This window comes from Cherax quadricarinatus, chromosome 48, assembly GCF_038502225.1.
Source record: "Cherax quadricarinatus isolate ZL_2023a chromosome 48, ASM3850222v1, whole genome shotgun sequence".
Lineage (NCBI taxonomy): Eukaryota > Metazoa > Arthropoda > Malacostraca > Decapoda > Parastacidae > Cherax > Cherax quadricarinatus.
The window spans coordinates 1318909-1342176 of record NC_091339.1 but is presented as its reverse complement, the minus strand read 5'-3'; the positions used below and the strand labels follow the sequence as shown (position 1 = coordinate 1342176).

At 39.1% G+C, this 23268-nt stretch overlaps 1 protein-coding gene across 1 annotated transcript in view; it reads right to left on the bottom strand.

Annotated features, from left to right (window-relative positions):
• Positions 1 to 23268, bottom strand: part of Taf6 (TBP-associated factor 6) — a 68433-nt gene that overhangs the window by 9662 nt on the left and 35503 nt on the right. The window contains exons 8-9 of the mRNA XM_053787204.2: positions 7940 to 8082; positions 3389 to 3587 (exon numbers count right to left, since the gene is read on the bottom strand). Coding sequence (XP_053643179.1) covers positions 3389 to 3587; positions 7940 to 8082 — 342 coding nt within the window. The remainder of the gene's footprint in view (positions 1 to 3388; positions 3588 to 7939; positions 8083 to 23268) is intronic.

Here is a 23268-nt window from a genome sequence, read left to right as displayed (position 1 = left end):
AATTTAAGAAACACTGGATAAAATCTGTAGAGTAAATTGATTTTGAAAACAAAGGACAAAATCCACTAGGTAGAGAACTGTGCATTACTGTTAAGGCAAATAGTGGACAAATAACAGAAACAACAAACAAAATTCAGCTTGGTACAATACTGTCCATTTCTGTAATGTTATTTGGATTTACCAGACACCCTCTCCACCCTATTAGTCCACTGAGGTTTTTCTACACTTTCAATTATGATAAGACATCTGAGACTGTAGCTATTGCTTTTGACATATTAACTGTGTCCAGTGTACTAGTACTGAGACTTCCCTACATGCGAACATTTGTGTTGTGAACTTTCGATAATACGAACAATTTGTGGGAAGCGCCGAGGTGTAAACAATACATAGTAGATTACTCTAGCGGTATTGTTCATACACGTGCTTGTGCTCTCTCCACAAATTCAGCGTTATTTGTGATTATTATACCTCCAATATGTCTGGTGTTAAGTACAAGAGCAGTGGTGATGCAGGTGGTAATGCTAAGAAGTGCCAGGCCATTGCAATGAAAACAAAAATGGACATGTACATGATTTTTTTTTATTAACACACTGGCAGATTCCCACCAAGGCAGGGTGGCCCAAAAAAGGAAAACTTTCAAACTCATTCACTCCATCACTGTCTTGCCAGAAGGGTGCTTTACACTACAGTTTTTAAACTGCAACATTAACACCCCTCCTTCAGAGTGCAGGCACTGTACTTCCCATCTCCAGGACTCAAGTCCGGCCTGCCGGTTTCCCTGAACCCCTTCATAAATGTTACTTTGCTCACACTCCAACAGCATGTCAAGTATTAAAAACCATTTGTCTCCATTCACTCCTATCAAACATGCTCACGCATGCCTGCTGGAAGTCCAAGCCCCTCGCACACAAAACCTCCTTTACCCCCTCCCTCCAACCTTTCCTAGGCCGACCCCTACCCCGCCTTCCTTCCACTACAGACTGATACACTCTTGAAGTCATTCTGTTTCGCTCCATTCTCTCTACATGTCCAAACCACCTCAACAACCCTTCCTCAGCCCTCTGGACAACAGTTTTGGTAATCCCGCACCTCCTCCTAACTTCCAAACTACGAATTCTCTGCATTATATTCACACCACACATTGCCCTCAGACATGACATCTCAACTGCCTCCAGCCTTCTCCTCACTGCAACATTCATCACCCATGCTTCACACTCATATAAGAGCGTTGGTAAAACTATACTCTCATACATTCCCTTCTTTGCCTCCAAGGACAAAGTTCTTTGTCTCCACAGACTCCTAAGTGCACCACTCACCCTTTTCCCCTCATCAATTCTATGATTCACCTCATCTTTCATAGACCCATCCGCTGACACGTCCACTCCCAAATATCTGAATACATTCACCTCCTCCATACTCTCTCCCTCCAATCTGATATCCAATCTTTCATCACCTAATCTTTTTGTTATCCTCATAACCTTACTCTTTCCTGTATTCACTTTTAATTTTCTTCTTTTGCATACCCTACCAAATTCATCCACCAATCTCTGCAACTTCTCTTCAGAATCTCCAAAGAGCACAGTGTCATCAGCAAAGAGCAACTGTGACAACTCCCACTTTATGTGTGATTCTTTATCTTTTAACTCCACGCCTCTTGCCAAGACCCTCGCATTTACTTCTCTTACAACCCCATCTATAAATATATTAAATAACCACGGTGACATCACACATCCTTGTCTAAGGCCTACTTTTACTGGGAAATAATTTCCCTCTTTCCTACATACTCTAACTTGAGCCTCACTATCCTCGTAAAAACTCTTCACTGCTTTCAGTAACCTACCTCCTACACCATACACCTGCAACATCTGCCACATTGCCCCCCTATCCACCCTGTCAGACGCCTTTTCCAAATCCATAAATGCCACAAAGATCTCTTTAGCCTTATCTAAATACTGTTCACTTATATGTTTCACTGTAAACACCTGGTCCACACACCCCCTACCTTTCCTAAAGCCTCCTTGCTCATCTGCTATCCTATTTTCCGTCTTACTCTTAATTCTTTCAATAATAACTCTACCATACACTTTACCAGGTATACTCAACAGACTTATCCCCCTATAATTTTTGCACTCTCTTTTGTCCCCTTTGCCTTTATACAAAGGAACTATGCATGCTCTCTGCCAATCCCTAGGTACCTTACCCTCTTCCATACATTTAATAAATAATTGCACCAACCACTCCAAAACTATATCCCCACCTGCTTTTAACATTTCTACCTTTATCCCATCAATCCCGGCTGCCTTACCGTAACCCTTTCATTTTACCTACTGCCTCACGAACTTCCCCCACACTCACAACTGGCTCTTCCTCACTCCTACAAGATGTTATTCCTCCTTGCCCTATACACGAAATCACAGCTTCCCTAACTTCATCAACATTTAACAATTCCTCAAAATATTCCCTCCATTTTCCCAATAAATGGTATACAATACCAACAAGATGAAAATTAGCCCCTTAGGACTCCACACAGTCTTCTTCATCCTACACCCCAAATTTTCTGTATAATATTGACACCACTACATTGCTCTCAAATGGTTATGCCATAATACAGTCACGTAGTGTTGTCACTTGTGGCATGGCGATCATGTGAGTGATGAAACATGGGGAACTAGGAATTGAAAATTTAGTTTAGTCACCAAAAAAGAAAATGAGATTAAATTATTAAGGAAGAGCTATGACCCAAATTGTTAGTCATTAAGAATAGGGTAATTTATGCTCAAAGAGGTGGTGATATACATGAAGGGGCAGGATATGGTGAGGAGGAAGGTGATGGAGAAATGGTGTTTGATGAAGGTGAGAACAGCGATAATTATAATGACAGGCAGTAGATAAAGAACAGAATATGTACTGAGCAAATGAAAACATTTGTGATGAAAAAAAAAGGGATAGTACACAGAAAATTCTGAATGCAAAAATGAAAATACTTAAAACACTGAAACGGAAGGTGATTTTTTGCGGGACTACAGCCTCTAGTCACTTATTGACATACTCGTTTGCCGATGACTCGGACTTACGATGGGCTCTCTGATCACTATGCATACCTAAATAATGTATATTAGAGATGATTTCGTCTATTCTGTTTATTACAATATAGAGTACACTGCTGTATAAACATTTAAAAATATACCAGAAATGTTAAAAATGGTGCAAAGGTGACATTAAAACAATATCAAGGGTGGTTGACACAAACCCACTGCCATTAGAGCATGCTCCTCACTCAGCGACAAATTCATTTACCGACATGATCTTAAGAACAGAGCTCCGTTATTAAGTGAGGAGAGGCTGTATATGCCTCCACAGTTCCAGAAGAGCTGAGGCAGTTTCTAACCTTGCTGTATAATGCGAGTTGTGGTAGGTGTGATGGCCCTTATGGGGGCAGTGAGTGTAGTTGCAGTGGGAGGTGGGGCTTGACGTGCTTTCACCACAGCCACCTGCAGCTGGGGACCCAGATACCCATACTCAGCCTTATAATCAGCCACAGTATCAGGAGGGTTGCGTAGTGTTTTGAGAACTGGTGCAACAGTTTTCTGTTGGATGATAATATTTGGGATAAGATATACAGATTTAAATAGTCTGAAAAAAATTACATGTAATTACAAGTAGGGCAGAAACACCTTAAGTGTGCTGATATTGCAATTCTGATGAACCAATGACAGCAACATCCCCACTCCACTTCATGAGTGCAGGCATTGCCCTTTACACCTCCAGGACTCTATCCCTCTCCCCTTTCACTCACCCACTCATTCTCTCACCCCTAGGTGCATACATACTTACTATAATCCACTTCTCACATCCAACCTTTATTTTAACTCATAATCCTTGGATTGAAATACTTATAATCCTTTTTCTTTTCTTTCCATTAATGGTCACTTATTATTACTGCTATATGTACCTTCCTAAGTTCTGATTCTCTCTAGACACACTGGATTTAATCCCATTACCCCTTCCCACTGAAATTCTCCTGCCCTTTACATTTATCTCAGTGCTAAAACATCTAGTTTCTTCTCATTCATAACATTAACAATCAATTCTTTCTTATCTGTACTACACCCAAGTACAGTGGAACCTCAAATATCGAACTTTCTTTGGTCCAGAAGGCTGTTCGAGTGCCTTTACCGAATGAATTTATTCCCAAGAGGAATAATGTAAACTAGATTAGTCCATTTCAGACCCTCAAAAATGCACTTATAAAAGCACTTACAAAAATACACTTACATAATTGGTTGTGTTGGGAGCAGTTCGATTTTTGAGGTTCCACTGTACACTCAAACACCCTAATTTAAAAATTTCCTTCTTTGATTTTTAGTTACATGAATGTCCACCGTATATATATTTACAGTGACCCATTTTTCTGTTTTCTTACTGTATGTGACTTCTATTTATTGTTCAGTAATACTAAGAAAATGCCATTTTCTGGCTCTCACAATGCCTGCATACAACCCAATTTTTTTATATTGCACACACCTATGGCCCAGACCAGATTGATTGTGGCCATTTTGGAAGTCCTAGAATTTGTGTGTAAATTTACGCCGTACATTCATGACTCTGTTTTTATTCGTGAAGATGTGTTGCAAGCATATTCACTATAAGGCCAATAAAAATACAGTATAGTAAGGCCCCACTTATACAGCAGGTTAGGTTCCAGGCTAACGCCGGAAACCAGACATCGCCGGAAAGAAGAGCGCCATTTTTTCCATTTATAAATGCACATAAATGCCAGATAACAAGTTTACACTAACATATATTAAGTTAGCAATAGAACTAGACATTAAGAACAATAAAAAGTAAAATACACACACAGTACAGTGGAACCTCCACGTACAAGTGCCTCAACGTGCAAGTTTTTAAAGATATGAGCAGTCGCTCGGTCGATTTTTTGCTTCCAGATGCAAACGGGCCTCAAGGGAGGTTCCTTGATGCTGGTGAGGGGCACTTGCTCTTGATCTAGGGAATTGGATCTCAGCTGTTTGTTGGACTATCTTACTGAAACTTGGGCAATGTATGATGGAAAGATGCTTCTTAATGTACACCAAAATTGAAAGAAATCGGACATAAATAATGGAGTTCATGTCTCAGCCATTAGCCACCCCTTAGCGATATATTTTCATGTGGTTTTTATGGTTGTATTCTCGTTTTTTTGGTCTCATTTGATAGAATGGAAGATATATTACAGAAATAGATATGATTTTGATTGCTTTCACAATGAAAAGTACCTTGAAATTGAGCTCAAAGTAGCGGAAATGTTCGATTCTTTGGCGATGTTCAAGGGTAAACAAATGATGTCACTGTTCAATAAGTGTCCACTTGGCTAGTCTCATACACAGTCACGAATGGGTTGACATTATTTATACAATTAGAGTGGACCCTCGAATGTCATGATTAATCCGTTCCAGAAAGTCTGCTGAATGGTGAAATTCACGACTGTGTACTCACCTATTTGTGGTTGCGTGTGTGTGTGTGTGAGTGTGTGAGAGAGTGTGTGTGTGTGTGTGTGTGTGAGAGAGTGTGTGTGTGTGTGTGTGTGAGAGTGTGTGTGTGAGTGTGTGTGTGTGTGTGTGTGTGTGTGTGTGTGTGTGTGTGTGTGTGTGTGTGTGTTTGTGTGTGTGTGTGTGTGTGTGTGTGTGTGTGTGTGTGTGTGTGTGTGTGACTCAACAATCAATATTTGCACCAATAACTCATTACAGTTGTGACCGGGTGTGGAAGTGTGAATTGCTCATTACACTATAATTTGTTCATGATTGTAGCCATGTATAAATGTAAGTAACCATTCTTACAGAATTCATTACCTTTGTACCTAGTTCAGCTATCAAAACTTTGGGGGCCCAGTCACTGGACCCATTACGTACCTCTGTAATCTGTAAATACCTTTGTAACTTGTCATGACTGTGACCAGACCTACCTGGAGTTCATTACCTTTGTAAATTGTGAGTTCATTACCTTTGTAAATTGTGAGTTCATTACCTCTGTAACTTGCTCAGCTATCAAAACTTTGGAGTCCAGTCCTTGGACCAATTATGTACCTCTGTAATCTTTTGACTACTGCCCACAGGATGGGTATGGGGTGCATAATAAACATATTAAACTAAACTAAACCCATAAGAAATAATGGAAATCCAATTAATCCATTTCAGACACCTAAAAGTATTAACAGAATATACAGGTCTCCCTCAACATTCGCGTTTTCAACTTTCATGGGCTGCACACATTCGCGAATTCCCAACTGCTAAATTCCCAGCCGCCAAATCATATTTAAGTTTCCCGCCACCTGCGAGTTCCTACTACCCTCCCTCCGACCCCCGCAACTGGCAGCCAGCCCTCCCACCACTGTGTGGTGAGTGTTTTGTTTGTTTATTATTTGCTATTTAAACTGCAGTATAAATAATGTAAACCCATTCATGACTGCATATTGGAATGGCTATTCGGACAGGTATTGGATGGTAACATCAAATGTTTACTCCTGAACACAGCAAAGAATCAAACATTTCTGCTACTGCTAATAATAATAATAATAATAATAATAATAATAATAATAATAATAATAATAATAATAATAATTATAATAATAATTATTGGGAATCAAATACAAAATGGGAATTGACACAGTTACTTTTTGCTGATGATACTGTGCTTATGGGAGATTCTAAAGAAAAATTGCAAAGGTTAGTGGATGAGTTTGGGAGTGTGTGTAAAGGTAGAAAGTTGAAAGTGAACATAGAAAAGAGTAAGGTGATAAGGGTATCAAATGATTTAGATAAAGTTAAGTCAGTCACGTCAGTCAGCCAGTTATTCATCACACAAATTCATATATTTATTTCATTCTTTTTAACTGTACAAACTGACGCTTCATTAAGGCCACAGGCTATCTCTTATCTATCTCTATTTTCCTCATGACTACAAGACTTAAATGCATGTATCTTTTCTTGCCACTTTCAGCAACACTCATATGCCTACTGGGTGCCATGAATGCTTGGCAGATACAAGATTTGGCAATTAAAAGATCAAAACACAATTTACAAACACAGCTCCTAGGCGAGAATTGTACTGGACACGTGTTCATGAAGGCTGGGATGGGGGTGTTGGGAGTGTTGGTGGTGGCAGGGGATGGCAGTAGGTCTTCCCCCACTGACACAATGGTCTCACCCACAGCCAGGCGGCAGCCTTCACTGGGGAAATTTTTTCCATGCCCGCAAACGGAACTGTGTTAAGTTAATTTTTATGAAGTGTTGTATAAAATTGTGCCACAATTTTTGAATAGTGCAATACCAAAATGTGGCGAATAAATCTGTGTAATATAATGGTCTACTGTAAAATTTTGAAAAAAATCATAGATGGATTAATGAAAATGTTTATATTAATGTAATATATGACCTTTAATGCGCCTCAGAGTGATTATTATTGCGTATTATTATTATTATTATCATTATTAATATGGTGTCCCCAAGACTAAGACACTCTTAGTGATTACCTGCATGTATACCACTCTTAATGTATACCTGCATGCCAGCACAGTGTGGAAGTTTATTTAGGTACAGGTGCACATAAGTATAATTACCCGAGTATATATGAAACATGAAATAACTTTAAAAACACTGGAAATTTTGGAAAGTTTCCAGACATAATGGAGAAATGTGGAGCTTAGAGAGCTCACGGAGAACGTAAACAAACCGGGTGGGGTGCAGAGACCATATTAGAAAGTCAGGTGGGGGGAGCCATATATTGAGTTTTAATCACAATTTGAAATTTCTGTATTAGTGGAATGCCGTAAGGCGAAATGCTGTAAAGCGGGGCCCTACTGTATATTGAAAAGGAGGGTGGAGGGGATGAGAGGTAAAAATGGGGCAAGATATTAAAGGAAGTAAGGAATATTTATCCCTCTTACCAGCAACAGTCCTTTGATGTGGGACGCAGCATTTTTATCATATGCATTCATTCCTTCCATACACTGCTCGATCTTGTCACTCAAGGCCTTCAATTTTGGCATAACAAACACTTTAGTAACTTCTGGACCAAGTTCTGACAAGCCTGCAAATAAAAAATTACATTATTAAGAAAGCAATTTTTGTCATTTAAGAGTAAATTATATTTTATAATTTACTGAATCCAAGCTATGACTGTTTTCAATTTTTTGTTTTTATTGTCTAATACTATATATAATAGTTTCTTGTTATATTAGATGTGTTTCAAGGTATTTTAGTACTTCAAACAAGGAGCAAATGCATGGCCCAATATTGCTCCACTTGCAATATACGTACAGTATAAATTTTTACTTTTTTTGTTTTACTGTTTTGGTCTGCTAATACTATGTGTAAGGAATACTTATGATGTAACATTTGTTGCAAGATATAATACTTCTCAAAACAAGAAAAAAGTCACCCTATTTGACTATAGTGGGTTATCCCAGGATAATTATTATATTATAGTAAACATAATTATAGGTACATGATGGCAGGATTGCTGGTGTCCTTTTTTCTGTCTCATAAACATGCAAGATTTCAGGTACGTCTTGCTACTACTACTTGCACTTAGGTCACACTACACATACATGTACAAGCATATATATACACACACACACACACCCCTCTGGGTTTTCTTCTATTTTCTTTCTAGTTCTTGTTCTTTTTTATTTCCTCTTATCTCCATGGGGAAGTGGAATAGAATTCTTTCTCCGTAAGCCATGCATGTTGTAAGAGACGACTAAAATGCCGGGAGCAAGGGGCTAGTAACCCCTTCTCCTGTATACATTACTAAATGTAAAAGGAGAAACTTTCGTTTTTTCCTTTTGGGCCATCCTGCCTCGGTGGGATACGGTCGGTGTGTTGAAAGAAAGAAACATGCAAGATTTCAGGTATGTCTTCCTACTTCTACTTACACCTAGGTCTCACTACACATACATGTACAAGCATATATATACACACCCCTGTGGCTTTTCTTCTATTTTCTTTCTAGTTCTTGTTCTTGTTTATTTCATCTTATCTCCATGGGGAAGTGGAACAGAATTCTTCCTCCGTAAGCTATGCGTGTTGTAAGAGGAGACTAAAATGCTGGGAGCAAGGGGCTAGTAACCCCTTCTCCTGTATAAATTGCTAAATTTAAAAAGAGAAACTTTTGTTTTTCTTTTTGGGCCACCCTGCCCCGGTGGGATACAGCCGGATTGTTGAAAGAAAGAATTATAGGTAGTAGGTTGGTAGACAGCAACCACCCAGGGAGGTACTACCATCCTGCAAAATGAGTGTAAAATGAGAGCCTGTAATTGTTTTACATGATGGTAGGATTGCTGGTGTCTTTTGTCTGTCTCGTAAATATGCAAGATTACAGGTACGTCTTGCTAATTCTACTTACACGTTTATTTTAGAGTGGGTAGGGGATGTGTAGATCAAATGTTTACATTGAAGCATATATGTGAACAGTATTTAGATAAAGGTAGGGAAGTTTTTATTGCATTTATGGATTTAGAAAAGGCATATGATTGAGTGGATAGAGGAGCAATGTGGCAAATGTTGCAAGTATGTGGAATAGGTCATAAATTACTAAATGCTGTAAAGAGTTTTTATGAGGATAGTGAGGCTCAGGTTAGGGTGTGTAGAAGAGAGGGAGACTACGTCCCGGTAAAAGTAGGCCTTAGACAGGGATGTGTAATGCCACCATGGTTGTTTAATATATTTATAGATGAGGTTATAAAAGAAGTAAATGCTAGGGTGTTCGGGAGAGGGGTGGGATTAAATTATGAGGAATCAAACACAAAATGGGAAGTGACACAGTTATTTTTTGCTGATGATACTGTGCTTATGGGAGATTATAAAGAAAAACTGCAAAGATTAGTGGATGAATTTGGGAGTATGTGTAAAGGTAGAAAGTTGAAAGTGAACATAGAAAAGAATAAGGTGATGAGGGTATCAAATGATTTAGATAAAGAAAAATTGGATATCAAACTGGGGAGGAGGAGTATGGAAGAAGTGAATGTTTTCAGATATTAGGGAGTTGACGTGTCAGCAGATGGATTTACGAAGGATGAGGTTAATCATACAACTGATGAAGGAAAAAAGGTGAGTGGTGCACTGAGGTATATGTGGAGACAAAAAATGTTATCTATGGAGGCAAAGATGGGTATGTATGAACATATCGTAGTACCAACACTCTTACATGGGTGTGAAGCTTGGGTTGTAAATGCTGCAGCGAGGAGGCGGTTGGAGGCAGTGGAGATGTCCTGTCTAAGGGCAATGTGTGGTGTAAATAGTACAGTGGAGCCCTGCATACCGTCGCCATCACATAACGTACAATCCGCATACCGCTCGCTTTTATCGCAAAAATTTTGCCTCGCATACCGCTCAAAAACCCGCTCACTGCTCTTCGTCCGAGACGCGTCCAATGTGCACCCTTAGCCAGCCTCACATGTGCCGCCGGTGGCATTGTTTACCAGCCAGCCTCCGCGGTAACATCCAAGCATACAATCGGAACATTTCGTATTATTACAGTGTTTCTGGTGATTTTATCTGCCAAATAAGTGACCATGGGCCCCAAGAAAGCTTCTAGTGCCAACCCTACAGCAATAAGGGTGAGAATTACTATAGAGATGAAGAAAGAGATCATTGATAAGTATGAAAGTGGAGTGCGTGTCGTCGACCTGGCCAGGTTGTACAAGAAACCCAAATCAACCATCGCTACTATTGTGGGCAACAGAAAGGCAATCAAGGAAGCTGTTCTTGCCAAAGGTTTAACTGTGTTTTCGAAACAGAGATCGCAAGTGATGGAAGATGTTGAGAGACTCTTATTGGTGTGGATAAATGAAAAACAGCTAGCAGGAGATAGCGTCTCTCAAGCGATCATAAGCGAAAAGGCTAGGAAGTTGCATGAGGATTTAATTAAAAAAATGCCTGCAACTAGTGATGATGTGAGTGAATTTAAGGCCAGCAAAGGTTGGTTTGAGAGATTTAAGAAGCGTAGTGGCATACATAGTGTGATAAGGCATGGTGAGGCTGCCAGTTCGGACCACAAAGCAGCTGAAAAATATGTGCAGGAATTCAAGGAGTACATAGACAGTGAAGGACTGAAACCTGAACAAGTGTTTAATTGTGATGAAACAGGCCTGTTTTGGAAGAAAATGCCAAGCAGGACCTACATTACTCAGGAGGAAAAGGCACTCCCAGGACATAAGCCTATGAAAGACAGGCTTACTTTGTTGATGTGTTCCAATGCTACTGGTGATTGCAAAGTAAAGCCTTTATTAGTGTATCACTCTGAAACTCCCAGACTGTTCAGGCAAAAGAATGTCCTCAAGGAGAATTTGTGTGTGCTGCGGAGGGCAAACAGTAAGGCATGGGTCACTAGGGACTTTTTCTATGACTGGTTACACCATGCATTTGCCCCCAATGTGAAAGATTACCTAACTGAAAAGAAATTAGAACTTAAGTGCCTCGTGGTGTTAGACAATGCCCCTGGTCATCCTACAGATGTATCAGAGCGACTTTATGGGGACATGAAATTCATTAAGGTGAAGTTTTTGCCTCCTAATACCACTCCTCTCCTGCAGCCCATGGACCAGCAGGTTATTGCAAACTTCAAAAAACTGTACACAAAAGCTCTGTTTGAAAGGTGCTTTGTAGTGACCTCAGAAACTCAACTGACTCTAAGAGAGTTTTGGAGAGAGCACTTTAATATCCTCAATTGTGTAAACCTTATAGGTAAGGCTTGGGAGGGAGTGACTAAGAAGACCTTGAACTCTGCTTGGAAGAAACTGTGGCCAGAATGTGTAGACAAAAGGGATTTTGAAGGGTTTGAGGCTAACCCTAAGAGGATTATGCCAGTTGAGGAATCCATTGTGGCATTGGGAAAGTCCTTGGGGTTGGAGGTTAGTGGGGAGGATGTGGAAGAGTTGGTGGAGGAGGACAATGAAGAACTAACCACTGATGAGCTGATAGATCAACTTCAACAGCAAGAGGCCAGACCTGAGGAAACTGGTTCAGAGGAGGGGAGAGAGAAATTGAAAAAGTTGCCTACTACAAAGATTAAGGAAATCTGTGCAAAGTGGCTTGAAGTGCAAACCTTCATGGATGAAAATCACCCTCACACAGCTATTGCAAGCCGTGTTGGCAACCTGTACACTGACAATGTTGTGAAACACTTTAGGGAAGTCATAAAGGAACGAGAGGTACAGGCCACTATGGACAGATATGTTGTGCGAAAGAAGTCCAGTGACTCTGAAGCTGGTCCTAGTGGCATTAAAAGAAGAAGGGAAGTAACCCCAGAAAAGGACTCGACACCTCAAGTCTTAATGGAAGGGGATTCCCCTTCTAAACACTAACACTCTCTCTCCCCTCCTCCCATCCCATCAATCATCACCAGATCTTCAATAAAAGTAAGTGTCATGTAATTGTGCATGCCTTTTTCAGTTTGTGTGTATTAAAATTAACATTTCATGTGGTAAATTTTTTTTTTTTCATACTTTTGGGTGTCTTGCACGGATTAATTTGATTTCCATTATTTCTTATGGGGAAAATTCATTCGCATACCGATCATTTCGCATAACAATGAGCCCTCTTGCACGGATTAAAGTCGCTATGCGGGGGTCCACTGTATTATGCAGAAAATTCGGAGTGTGGAAATTAGGAGTAGGCGTGGAGTTAATAAAAGTATTAGTCAGAGGGCTGAAGAAGGGTTGTTGAGGTGGTTTGGTCATTTAGAGAGAATGGATCAAAGTAGAATGACATGGAGAGCATTTAAATCTGTAGGGGAAGGAAGGCGGGTTAGGGGTCGTCCTCGAAAAGGTTGGACGGAAGGGGTAAGGGAGGTTTTGTAGGCGAGGGACTTGGACTTCCAGCAGGTGTGCACGAGCATGTTCGATAGGAGTGAATGGAGACGAATGGTATTTGGGACCTGACGATCTGTTGGAGTGTGAGCAGGGTAATATTTAGTGAAGGGATTCAGGGAAACCAGTTATTTTTATATAGCTGGACTTGAGTCCTGGAAATGGGAAGTACAATGCCTGTACTCTAAAGGAGGGGTTTCGGGATGTTAGCAGTTTGGAGGGATATGTTGTGTATCCTTATACATACACCTACCATCCGACTTATGACCTGCTCGACATACGACCACTCGACTTACGACCGTGCTTTTTATGCCAAATTTCTGGGAAATAAACAACTTATTTGTGATGTACACAGTGCTTATCCTAAACCTTACTGTATAAAATACAGTACTAACTGCATAAAAAGTAAAGTAAAACATGAAATACCAAAATAAAACAATAAGATAAAGTCATTACAAAACTGTGACGTTCATATTCAGTAATAAAGTTCGACTTACGTCCATTTCGACTTACGACCGGTTTCTCTGAACCGAACTCAGTCGTAAGTTGGATAGTACCTGTATATACTTCTAAACTGTTGTATTCTGAGCACCTCTGCAAAAACAGTGATTATGTGTGAGTGAGGTGAAAGTGTTGAATGATGATGAAAGTATTTTCTTTTTGGGGATTTTCTTTCATTTTGGGTCACCCTGCCTCAGTGGGAGACAGCCAACTTGTTAAAAAAAAAAAAAAAAAAAAAAATTCTTGGTTGTATTACTTTTCCTTTTATATCCATGGGGAAGTGGAATAAGAATCATTCCTCTGTAAGCCATGCGTGTTGTAAAAGTCAACTAAAATGCCAGGAACAATGGGCTAGCAATCCCTTTTCTTGTAAAGATTACTAAAAAGAAGAAGAAGAAAATTGTCAAAGTTGGATGTCTGAATGCACATGAATGTTGTGTGAATGATAAGAAAGAGAAGATTGTGGATGCTATGAATGAGAAGAAGCTGGATGACCTGGCTTTAAGTAAAACAAAGCTGAAGGGAGTGGAAGAGTTTCAGTGGAGAGAAGTAAATGGGATTAGGTCAGGGGTTTCAAATAGAGTTAGAGCTAAAGAAGGAGTAGCAGTAATGTTGAAGGATAAGCTATGGCAAGAAAAGAATGACTATAAATGTATTAATTCAAGGATTATGTGGAGTAAAATAAAGGTTGGATGTGAAATGTGCTTAATAGTAAGCATATATGCACCTGGAGAAGAGAGAAGTGTAGAGGAGAAAGAGAGGTTTTGAGAATTGTTGAGTGTGTGGGGAGTTTTGAACCAAGTGTGAAAGTACTTGTGGTTGAAGATTTCAATGCTAAAGTGGGTAAAAATGTCGTGGAGGGAGTAGTAGGTAAATTTGGGGTGCCAGGGGTAAATGAAAATGGGAAGCCTTTAATTAAGCTATGTGTAGAAAGAGGTTTGGTAATAAGTAATACATATTTTATGAAAAAGTGGATAAATAAATATACAAGGTATGATATAGCACGTAATGATAGTAGTTTGTTGATTATATATTGGTGGATAAAACGTCGATGGGTAGGCTTCAGGATGTACATGTTATAGAGGGGCAACTGATATATCGGATCATCATTTAGTTGTAGCTACAGTTAGAGTAAGAGGTAGATGGGACAAAATGAAAATGGCAATAACAAGTAAGAGAGAGGTGAGAGTGTATAAACTAAGGGAGGAAGAAGTTCGGGTGAGATATAAGCAACTATTGGCAGAAAGGTGGGCTAGTGCAAGTATGAGTAGTGGGGGGAGGGGTTGCAGAGGGTTGGAATAGTTTTAAAAGTGCAGCATTAGAATGTGGGGCAGAAGTTAGTGGCTATAGGAGGGTGGGTGCAGGAGGAAAGAGGAGTGATTGGTAGAATGATGAAGTAAAGGGTGTGATAAAAGAGAAAAAGGTAGCTTAAGAGAGGTTTTTACAGAGCAGAAGTGTTATAAGAAGAGCAGATGATAGAGTGGGAGAGGCACTGTCAAGAAATTTTGATGAAAATGAGAAAAATTTTGGAGTGAGATAAAACAAGTCAAAGAAGCCTAGGGAACAAATGGATTTGTCTGTTAAAAACAGAGTAGGGGAGTTAGTAGATGGGAGGATGGAGGTATTGGGCAGATGGCGGGAATATTTTGAGGAACTTTTAAATGTCGACGAAGAAAGGGAGGCGGTAATTTTATGCACTGGCCAGGGAGGTATAGCATCTTTTAGGAGTGAAGAAGAGCAGGATGTGAGTGTGAGGGAGGTGCATGAGGCATTACATAAGAAATTTTTTGGAGATAAACAAGTCAAGGAAGCCTAGGGAACAAATGGATTTGTCAGTTAAAAACAGAGTAGGGGAGTTAGTAGATGGGGAGATGGAGGTATTGGGTAGATGGCGGGAATATTTTGAGGAACTTTTAACCCCTTCAGGGTCCAAGGCCCAAATCTGAAGTGGTGCCCCAGTGTCCAAGAATTTAAAAAAAAAAAAAATTGTTATTTTTTCTTATGAAATGGTAGAGAATCTTTTTGTGAAGGTAATAAAACAAAAAGTACGAAATTTGATGGAAAATTGACGAAATTATGCTCTCGCGAATTTTGATGTGTCAGCGATATTTACGAATCGGCGATTTTGCCGACTTTGACTCCCATTTTAGGCCAATTACATTATTCCAGTCAACCAAATTCTTAGCTATTTCACTAGTATTACTTCTATTCTATCGATTGAGCACAAGAAATCGCCAAGTCACCTGTTTCAACTACAAATTAAAGTGATCGGAAATTGCTAGTTTGGCCAATTTAACACAAAGTTCAAAATATTCCAATTTCAAAATAGGGTCCAGAATAAACAATGTAGGTATTCCTGGAACTAAACTAACATTTCCTCTGTTCATTAGTTACGTTTTGAGGCTTTACAAATAAATTCCATTTTGATTTTTTATTCACAATGAATTTTTATTCACACCAAAAAATAGAAGATTTACTGTTATGCAATACTGGAATAATTGTATAAATATCATCACCATATTTGTGAATGCATATTAGACCCACCAGCTGGCGTGTATTAGACGTGTGAGGTCGTTTGTTTACTCTTGAATATCGGCAAAAATTTAACATTTCTGCTACTTTGAGCTCAGTTTCAAGCCATTTCCAGTGTGAAAACCAATCAAAATCATCTCTATTTCTGTAATATGTCTTCCATTCTATCAAATGAGACCAAGAAATCGCAAATACAACTATAAAAAACATACGAAAAGCCACTGCAAATTTCGCTGTTTTAATCGAAAAATCATGATTTCAGTTTTTTTCTCTCATTATACACAGCGTGCTACAGGATCTGTTTTATGTGGTGCACACATACCACATAGATGTATTCTCTCATATCTAGGCCCAAATGTACCACTCACAGTTTATCAGAGTGAGCTGAGCTCATGACGTAGATCTACGGTTTGGACCCTGAACGTAAAGCCGTAGATCTACAGGACGGAACCTCAAAGGGTTAAATGTCAACGAAGAGAGGGAGGCGGTAATTTCATTCACTGGCCAGTGGAGTGAAGAAGAGCAGGATGTGAGTGTGGGGGAGGTGCGTGAGGCATTACATAACATGAAAGGGCGTAAAGCAGCTGGAACTGACGGGATCAGGACAGAAATGTTAAAAGCAGGGGGGAATATACTGTTGGAGTGGTTGGTATTTTTGTTTAATAAATGTATGAAAGAGAGGAAGGTACCTAGGGATTGGCAGAGAGCATGTATAATTCCTTTATTTTAAATAAAGGGAAAGGGCTGAAATTATAGAGGAATAAGTTTACTGAGTTTAGATCACACTACATATACATGTACAAGCATATATATACACACCCCTATGGCTTTTCTTCTATTTTCTTTCTAGTTCTTGTTCTTGTTTATTTCCTCTTATCTCCATAGGGAAGTGGAACAGAATTCTTCCTCCATAAGCCATGCATGTTGTAAGAGGCGACTAAAATGCTGGGAGCAAGGGGCTAGAAACCCCTTCTCCTGCATAAATTACTAAATTTAAAAAGAGAAACTTTCGTTTTTCTTTTTGGGCCACCCTGCCTTGGTGGGATACGGCCGGTTTGTTGAAAAAAAAAAAAATTACTGAGTATACTAGGAAAAGTGTATGGTAAGGTTATTATTGAAAGAATTACAGGCAAGACAGAATGTAGGATTGAGGATGAGCAAGGAGGTTTTAGAGTGGGTAGGGGATGTGTAGATCAAGTGTTTACATTTAAGCATATATATGAACAGTATTTAGATAAAGGTAGGGAAGTTTTCATTGCATTTATGGATTTAGAAAAGGCATATGATAAAGTGGATAGGGGAGCAATGTAGCAGATGTTGCAAGTACAGTGTAACCTCAAATATCGAACTTTCCTCGTTCCAAACGGCTGTTTGGAAATTTGGCCTCTGGAGAGGCCAAATTTCAAAGGGTGCACCAGTGTCCAAGAATTTAAAAAAAAAATTTGTTATTTTTTCTTATGAAATGGTAGAGAATCTTTTTCTGAAGGTAATAAAACAAAAAGTACGAAATTTGATGGAAAATTGACGAAATTATGCTCTCGCGAATTTTGATATGTCAGCGATATTTACAAATTGGCGATTTTGCCGACTTTGACTCCCATTTTAGGCCAATTACATTATTCCAGTCGACCAAATTCTTAGCTATTTCACTAGCATTCCTTCTATTCTATCGATTGAGCACAAAAAATTGCCAAGCCAACTGTTTCAACTACAAAATAAAGTGATCGGAAATTGGTAATTTGGCCAATTTAACACAAAGTTCAAAATATTCCAATTTCAAAATAGGGTCCAGAATAAACAATGTAGGTATTCCTGGCACTAAACTAACATTTCCTCTGTTCATTAGTTATGTTTTGAGGCTTTACAAATGAATTTCATTTTGATTTTTTTATTCACATAATGAATTTTTATTCACACCAAAATATAGAAGATTTACTGTTATGCAATGTTGTAATAATTGTATAAATATCATCACCACATTTGTGAATGTATATTAGACCCACCAGCTGGCGTGTGTTAGACGTGTGAGGTCGTTTGTTTACTCTTGAATATCAGCAAAAATTTAACATTTCTGCTACTTTGAGTTCAGTTTCAAGCCATTTTCAGTGCTAAAACCAATCAAAATCATCTCTATTTCTGTAATATGTCTTCCATTCTATCAAATGAGACCAAGAAATCGCAAATACAACTATAAAAAACATACGAAAAAACACTGCAAAATCGGTTTTAATCGAAAATCACTGTCTCAGTTTTTTTCCTCACATTATACACAGTGTGCTGCAGGATTTATTTTATGTGGTGCACACATACCACATAGATGTATTCTCTCATATCTAGGCCCAAATTTACCACTCACAGTTTATCAGAGTGAGCTGAGCTCATGGCGTAGATCTACACTTTGTACCCTGAACGTAAAGCCGTAGATCTATGGGACGGACACTGAAAGGGTTAAAACAGACCTGAAAGTGTAGGGGGCCTCACCCATCCTCAGGAAAATTTGCAAAAATCTAACATTCCCATTATTTTGAACCCAATTTCAAGTTGCTTTTGGTCCTGAAACCAACCAAAATCTTCTCAATTTCAGAAGTACATGTATGTCTTCCATTCTATCAAATGATACCAAGAAATAACCAACAAAACCATAAAAACTACCCTAAAAAACACTTCAAAGTAGCTATTTTAAACAAATTTTAAACTAAATAGAGAGTCAGAGTCTTGCTTTTCCCATCATGCACCAAGTGACGTAGGATTTTTTTTTTGTACTGTGAATGTTAATCACACAGATGCATTCCCTTATATCTAGGCCAAAATTTACTGCCCAGAGCTTATCTGAGGGAGTTGTGCTCGAAACATAGATCTACGTGTGGGGGCAGGGGGTGAGGGGCCCTGGCATCAATAATGTAGATCTATGTGAAGGCCACTCAAATGGTTAAGGGATTAAGGCAGGAAAAATTGCCGACCTGGTGAATGTACCGAGAACCTTCATTTCCCTTATAAATTCAAGGACCTAAATCACTGGAAATTCTTGAAATTCCTTGAACTGTTCTCCATGGAATGTAGGGAAAAAAGATACATAACAATTTACACCTAGATAATTCTAAAGGGAGTGGTCACAAATCTGTACACATAACTAAGTCCCTATGATAGTCAGAGGCTTGGCAGATAGTGCAAAATACCCCCAGTAAAGACCAGGGTTGCCATGAATACATTAAGAGATAACTTAATTAGTATATTGGTACCAAGATTTTTCAACATTGTCTCTGGACTGCATCTTTGCCAACAAACAGGGGGTTGCTATATTTACTTGTATTATTTATTTAAAGAATTGAATTTTGGTAATAATAGATCAAGACAAACTTATAATTTTTTACACCTTTTTTCAACTATTCTTTATTTATAGAAGCATTACAGGCATAGGTGTGGGACCGTGTGTGCATACTTTAAAAAACGTAATCCTGTATTTTACAAAGCTCATATTATGCTAAGCTATTCAGGAAAGATGTAAGCTAACACATAAATTTCATGAAATGTATTCACTGGTATCTGTATCTGAATAAGGAAAATAACATTCTAGGTACAAAATCAACAAGATATTAAATACTACTGTAAATATAAGTTAATAATTTTTTCTGCAAGTCATGCATTACCTTGCATACAAGTATACAACAATGATGATTGCTATGCAGTAGACCCCAACTTATGATTATCCAACCTACAATCAGGTCACTTTGGAACCAGTTTGTTACTTACCAACTCTGATCTGTAGGTATGATCATTGCAAATTTTATTTTATTATTAACACATCAACTGTTTCCCACCAAGGTAGGGTGGCCTGAAAAAGAAAAACTTTCACCAACATTCACTCCTTCACTGTTTTGCCAGAGGTGCACTTACACTACAGTTATAAAACTGCAATATTAACACCCCTCCTTCAGAGTGCAGACACTACTTCCCATCTCCATGACTAAAGTCTGGCCTGCTGGTCTCCCTGACTTCCTTCATAAATGTTACCTTGCTCACACTCCAACAGCATGTCAAGTCCTAAAAAACATCTTTCTCCATTCGCTCCTATCTAACACACTTACGCGTGCTTGCTGGAAGTCAAAGCCCCACACACACAAAACCTCCTTTACTTCCCTCCACTACAGTTTATACACTCTCGAAGTCATTCTATTTTGTTCCATCCTCTCTACATGTCTGAACCACCTCAACAACCCCTCCTCAGCCCTCTGGATAATAGTTTTAGTAATCCCACACCTCCTCCTAATTTCCAAACTACAAATTCTCTGCATTATGTTCACACCACACATTGCCCTCAGACATGAAATCTCCACTGCCTCCAGCCTTCTCTTTGTTGCAACATTCACCACCCATGTTTCACACCCATATAAGAGGATTGGTGTAACTATACTCTTATACATTCCCCTCTTTGCCTCAATGGACTTATTCCCCTATAATTTTTTGCACTCTCTTTTGTCCCCTTTGCCTTTATACAAAGGAACTATGCATGCTGTGCCAATTCCTAGGTACCTTACCCTCTTCCATACATTTATTAAATAAAAGCACCAACCACTCCAGAACTATATTCCCACCTGCTTTTAACATTTCTATCTTCATCCCATCAATCCCAGCTGCCTTACCCCCCTCTCATTCTACCCACTGCCTCACGAACTTCCCCCACACTCACAACTAGCTTCTCACTCCTACAAGATATTCCTCCTTGTCCTATACATGAAATCACAGCTTCCTTATCTTCATCAACATTTAACAATTCCTCAAAATATTCCCTCCATCTTCCTGATACCTTTAACTCTCCAATTAATAGCTCTCCTCTCCTACTTTTAACTGTCAAATCCATTCGTTCCAAAACTTTTTCTTATTTTCAACATTTCGCCCACTCTCTCATTTGCTCTCTTTTTACATTGCTTCACCACTCTTTTAACCTCTCTTTTCCTTTCCATATACTCCTCCCTCCTTGCATCACTTCTACTTTGTAAAAACCTTTCATCTGCTAACTTTTTCTATCTTTACATCATCATTACACCAATTGCTCTTCTTCCCTCCCGCACCCACTTTCCTGTAACCACAAACTTCTGCTAAACACTTTAACACTGCATTCTTAAACCTACCCCATACATCTTCAACCCCACTGCCTATACTCTCACTAGCTCATCTATCCTCTAATAGTTGTTTATATTTTACCTTAACTGCCTCCTCTTTTAGCTTATAAACCTTCACCTCTCTCTTACTTGCTGCTTCCATTTTCCTTGTATCCTATCTACCTTTTACTCTCACTGTAGCTACAACTAAAAAGTATTCTTCTTTCTTTCAACACACCAACCGTATCCCACCGATGCGGGGGTGGCCCAAAAAGAAAAACAAAAGTTTCTCTTTTTAAATTTAGTAATTTATACCGGAGAAGGGGTTACTAGCCCCTTGCTCCCAGTATTTTAGTCGCCTCTTACAACACGCATAGCTTACGGAGGAAGAATTCTGTTCCACTTCCCCATGGAGACAAGAGGAAATAAACAAGAACCAGAACTAGTAAGAAAATAGAAGAAAACCCAGAGGGGTGTGTATATATATGCTTGTACATGTATGTGTAGTGTGACCTAAGTGCAAGTAGAAGTAACAAGATGTACCTGAAATCTTGCATGTTTCTTTCTTTCTTTCAACACATCGGCCGTATCCCACCAAGGCGGGGTGGCCCAAAAGAAAAAACGAAAGTTTCTCCTTTTACATTTAGTAATATATACAGGAGAAGGGGTTACTAGCCCCTTGCTCCCGGCATTTTAGTTGCCTCTTACAACATGCATGGCATACGGAGGAAGAATTCTGTTCCACTTCCCCATGGAGATAAGAGGAAAAGAACAAGAACTAGAAAGAAAATAGAAGAAAACCCAGAGGGGTGTGTATATATATGCTTGTACATGTATGTGTAGAGTGACCTAAGTGTGAGTAGAAGTAACAAGATGTACCTGAAATCTTGCATGTTTATGAGACAGAAAAAAGGACACCAGCAATCCTACCATCACGTAAAACAATTACAGGTTTTTGTTTCACACTCACTTGGCAGGATGGTAGTACCCCCCTGGGTGGTTGCTGTTTACCAACCTACTACCTAGGAACTAAAAAGTGATCTGATATATCTGTGGCCCCTCTAAAAATATGTACATCTTGAAGTCTACCCAACAGTCTTTCATCTACCAATACGTAGTCCAACAAACTACTGTCATTAAGCCCTACATCATATCTTGTATGCTTATTTATGCTCTTTTTCTTAAAATATGTATTATCTATAACCAAACTCCTTTCTATACAAAATTCAATCGAAGGGGCCCCATTATCATTGATGCCTGGCACCCAAAACTTAACCTACAACACCCTCTTTAAATGTTTCTCCTGCTTTAGCATTTAGGTTCCCTACCACAATTACTCTCTCACTTGGTTCAAAAGTGCCTACACACTTGCTTAACATCTCCTAAAATCTCTCTCTCTCTCTACACTCCTCTCTTCTCCAGGTGCATACACTCTTATTATGACCCACATTTTGCATCCGACCCTTATTTTAATCCACATAATCCTTGAATTTATACAATTATATTCCCTCTTCTACTTCCATAACTGATCCTTCAACATTATTGCAAATAATATCATTGTAAATATTTACATGAAAACTATTTTTAGCAATTTTTTTTTATCTCACTTAGGTACTGAAGGATTGGATATCAGATTGGAGGGAGGGAATATAGAAGAAGTGAATGTACTCAGACATTTGGGAATAGACTTGTCAGCAGATGGGTCTAAGAAAGATGAGGTGAATCATAGAATTGATGAGGAAAAAAGGTGAGTGCTGCACTGAGGAGTCTGTGGAGACAAAGAACATTATTTACGGAAGCAAAGAGGGTAATGTATGAGAGTATAGTTATATCAACATTCTTATATGGGTGCTGAATGTTGCAACAAGAAGGCTGGAAGCAGTGGAGATTTTGTGTCTGAGGGCAATGTGCAGTGTAACTATAATGCAGAGAATCCATAGTTTAGAAATTAGGAGGAGGTGCAGGGTTACTGAAATATTATCCAGAAGGCTGAGGAGAGGTTGTTGAGGTGGTTTGGACATTTAGAGAGGATGAAACAAAATAGAATGACTTGGGGAGCATATAAATCTGTAATGGAAGGAGGGTGGGGTAGGGGTCAGCCTAAGAAAGGTTGGAGGAAGGGGTTAAAGGAGGTTTTGTATGCGAGGGACTTGGACTTCCAGCAGGCGTGTGTGAGCGTGTTAGATAGGAGCAAGTGGAGACGAATGGTTTTTATGACTTCATGTGCTGTTGGAGTGTGAGCAAGGTAACATTTATTAAGGGATTCAGGGAAAC